At 33.5% G+C, this 3,887-nt stretch overlaps 1 protein-coding gene across 1 annotated transcript in view; it reads right to left on the bottom strand.

Moving 5' to 3' along the window:
* NUP98 (nucleoporin 98kDa) overlaps positions 1-3,887 on the bottom strand; it is a 137,108-nt gene that overhangs the window by 35,801 nt on the left and 97,420 nt on the right. Inside the window, exons 18-19 of the mRNA XM_006885718.1 lie at positions 2,543-2,681; positions 952-1,129 (exon numbers count right to left, since the gene is read on the bottom strand). Coding sequence (XP_006885780.1) covers positions 952-1,129; positions 2,543-2,681 — 317 coding nt within the window. The remainder of the gene's footprint in view (positions 1-951; positions 1,130-2,542; positions 2,682-3,887) is intronic.

Genomic DNA, 3,887 nt, shown 5'->3' with positions numbered 1-3,887 from the left:
GGCATGGCAGTGTCAGAGACAGTGCGATTGGCACAGGACAGAGCAGAGTTTAGGGCTGTCGTACATAGGGTCGCTATGAGTTGCAAGCGACTCGACGGCACATAACAACAACAAAGATAAAATAGACTTGAATATGGTATGGAAGAATTAGTGTCTTTTAGAAAATTAAGAATGGAAAATATATTTCCATTTTTTGTTCTCTGGAGTAGGAAAAGAGTTGCATGCAACACTGAACGATGCCATGGGCAAATTCCTGAACTATAGAAAAGTAACAAAAATGAGGTATCTATAACACTGATGTAAGAAAATCTGTACTACATATACCTTATGCCAGAGCGATTGGCACAGGACAGAGTGGACTTTAAGGCTGTTGTATATAGGGTTGCTATGAGTCGCAGGCGACTCGACGGCACATAACAACAACAACAACCATTATAAAAAAATCAAATCCACAGAAGCAGTTTTATCACATATAAATGGTATCTCATTATTCTCTACCGACACAAGGGACTTCACAAGTTAAATAATCCTACTAGCCTAGAAGTAGAGGAAAAAACATTAGCTCAAACTATCAAGGAAGACAAAAAAGTCTTACTCTTTACTTACAGAAAAATTAACACTATTTAGGAAGAGTTATCTAGACATAAATAAATAGTATGGATTACTAAATGGTCTAATGATGTCACAAATTAGAAAAGTCGCACCTTACAAGTATATCTAACATTCAAGTGTTAGAGGTTCTGAAGTCCTTAAGTTTGTAATAACTAATAACTCATTTTTGCTCTAATTTTAACTAGCTGTACAATTTGGAACAAATCATCATGTGTCTGTCTATACATGTTTCCTAATCTATAAAAATGAAGAGAATGAAAGAGAGGGTCTCTTTCAACAAAAACATTAGGTCCATTCAACTACTGTTAATAAAAGTTAGAAATGAGTAAGCAGTTATACCTTAAATACCCAAGAACCAGTTTCAGGTCGATATTCTTTAAACTGTGCTCCCTGTTTTCTTGAAACGGCTTCTAGTCTCCCCTCATAGTTTATATCAGCAAGTCGATCTGGACTCTTTATTAAACAACGAGATGTTTTGTCTGTTGGCCAAACTCCATCCAATGTAACTTCAGCCTTCCTGTGAAGTACAGCCAAGTAATGTATAAATGCATCATAGTGAAGACCAGAAAACTCGTTAACACCTATTGTGTGCCGCTGAGTGTGAACTGAACTAACCCAATGCCAACCTTCCAGTGGAGTTTCAGAGGTAGTAAGTTGCATGGAAGGAGAGTGCCCCTCACTCTATATTATATATAATAAACCTACTTATATTAAGTATTAAAATAAAGATGGATGTTACTTTGGAATTATATTGTAGGTGTCTCTAAACTTTCCCAGACAGATAAACAAAAGCAAAGAGTCCTACAACATCAACTAGCTAAATATTTGGTTCTGCATCAAATCACATTTATTTTAAACACATCATTATCTAATTTTAGAAACACTTAGGCAATGAATCTAAGTAATTAAGTCACAGAATAGTGAAAGTAAGTCAGTCTTAGCATACATCTAAGTTCTATATTTTAATAATAGTAACAATAAAAGTAATAACAGTAGTTAGTACCAATTATTATTAACACCAAATACCTACAGAATGAAGTAAGAGGAACATAAGTGAATGTTATATATATTCAGTATGTGAAGATAGTAATAGTAGTAGTAAGGTAGTCCCTTTAATATCAATATGTGAGGTAAGACTGCGACATTTTCATCTGGTCGGTCTTAGTTAATATAGTTTAATATAGTTTTGAGCAGGAAATAAGTACGCAGTCATATTACTTAATAAAAGGAGTACCTTTATAGAATAAACACAGACATAGACAATGATTCTACAAAATATCAAGACAGATGATCTAAATCAAGAAGAAGAACTGTCAGAGGGGATAAATAATGCATACTGTATTGAAACAGATGAGGGAGAAAACTGTTTGAAAGGAATATATGATTAGGTATTATTTTTATGACAAGAGTCCAGAATGTGAGTTGCATGGCGGAGGAGGGGACTGTGTAAAAATGAATAATTTCTTACTTTTCAAAGACAACAGGGGGGAGGCATAGGCAGGGAAGAAAATGTGCAGCAATGAATGAATGGAAATCCAAAGTCTCTATAAACTTTCATTGAAATTTCAATTAAAAAAGGAGTTTTTTTAAAAAAAGCACGAAATGTCATGATTTAAGGTGTTGTGTTAAAACACAGGAAGACTGAAGCAAGGCCATAATGAGGGAGGGGGGAAAATAAAAATAAAATGCTATTAAACACCAAAAAACTAGTGATAGAACATGAAATATTGGAAAAGGAGAGAGAAGCAAAACCATGAAGTGTATTGCTCTAATTATTTTAAAGTAAGGGTAATGATAATCACATGGTCAAAGAGCAAGTTGCAGAAAAACACATGTACTATGGTTCCATTTATACATTTAAAAAATCCAACCTAAAAACAAATCAAATTGCATAGCTGGCTATTTTCTATACACATAAATATATTCTTACCTATTTAGTCCTTCGCCCACAGGTGGCTTTTGACTATCATCTAAGTAGACAATCACTTCTTTCCTTCGGATATGCACAATATCATCCAAATTTAGATTTGTCAAATTCACGTCTCCTTCAAAATATATTGAACCATAACCTACAAATGAGAATAAACAGTTTAAAAAATGGATCCTCTGTGAAGGGCAAAATCTACTTTAAACCACTAGTAATGACACAATCAGAAGGAGAAAAGAGTAAGAAGCATTACTCAAAATTTTAAATAAAAAAAAAAAAAATTTAAATCATCCAGCAATATCTAAAGTGGGTTATCTATCCACAATATTCTAAATGGTATGAGGTGAGATCAATTAGACTGTTACTGAGTTTATCATTTTATATTTTTGTTGTCCTCAAAAGAGCTTTCTTCAATTTCATAATTATCTGTAATGTTGCTACAGAAACCTTTAGCACCTAGCCAAAGACGGTTAATGGTTAACCGTCTAGCCCTTATTTTACTAAGCAAAATGAGAGTCCTACCCTCCTGTCAATGAAATTATATGTTTAATAACATGAATAAGAGGATAGTGACATTGATAAAGTATAGGATTATACACTAAACTATTATAATTAATATTGATAAATTATTCAAGTAAAACACCAAACAACAACAACAAAAAAAAAGAGTGGACGCTGGGGCTGTTTCTGGACAATGGAATTTGATTACTAGGTTAGAGATTTAGCATCTTGGCTTCTTGGGACATCTCAGTTAACCAATTACCTCCATAATTTGCAATGAAAGCAAAAGAGCTGAACACTTAGATCCATGCTATAGAAGAATCTTAGTCAAAAGGGGTGAAAGGCAGAACAGAATTTCAGATTCTGTTCCAAAAAGCCTTCAGACTTTCTGGAGCCACACATGCTAGAAGAACTAAAACTATTCTCTTGAGATAATCATAAACAAAATCTGAATTGTTCTTAAAACAAACAGTCCTTTTTTAAATATCTACCTGAAGTATCGTGTTCTTTCAAGAACTATATTTATGATGATATATATATTATATACACACACACACACATATATATGTAAATATAAAATTCTATATATAGGATCAAATTGGCAACAGTAACATATTAGACAGGAACCTTAGTGCACAATGAGTTTGTGTTTACAAGGGAAGGACCACTCATAAAAAGGATGGTGACAATAGCTGAAGAACTTTAGGAATGTAACAGACATCACTTATCTGTCTATGAACAAATGACTGAATTTGTGTCTTCTAGGTTGCAACACCCCCATGATACATCTTGAAGGATATGTACATGTACAGCCAAGCACAATCAATAAGAGTGCATCTGAATTCCA

The sequence above is a fragment of the Elephantulus edwardii genome, unplaced genomic scaffold (assembly GCF_000299155.1).
Source record: "Elephantulus edwardii isolate Elephantulus edwardi_28Jun2011 unplaced genomic scaffold, EleEdw1.0 scaffold00044, whole genome shotgun sequence".
In the NCBI taxonomy this organism is placed as follows: Eukaryota; Metazoa; Chordata; class Mammalia; order Macroscelidea; family Macroscelididae; genus Elephantulus; species Elephantulus edwardii.
Note: the sequence above shows the minus strand (reverse complement) of the source record. Positions and strands in the feature narration are given on the sequence as shown.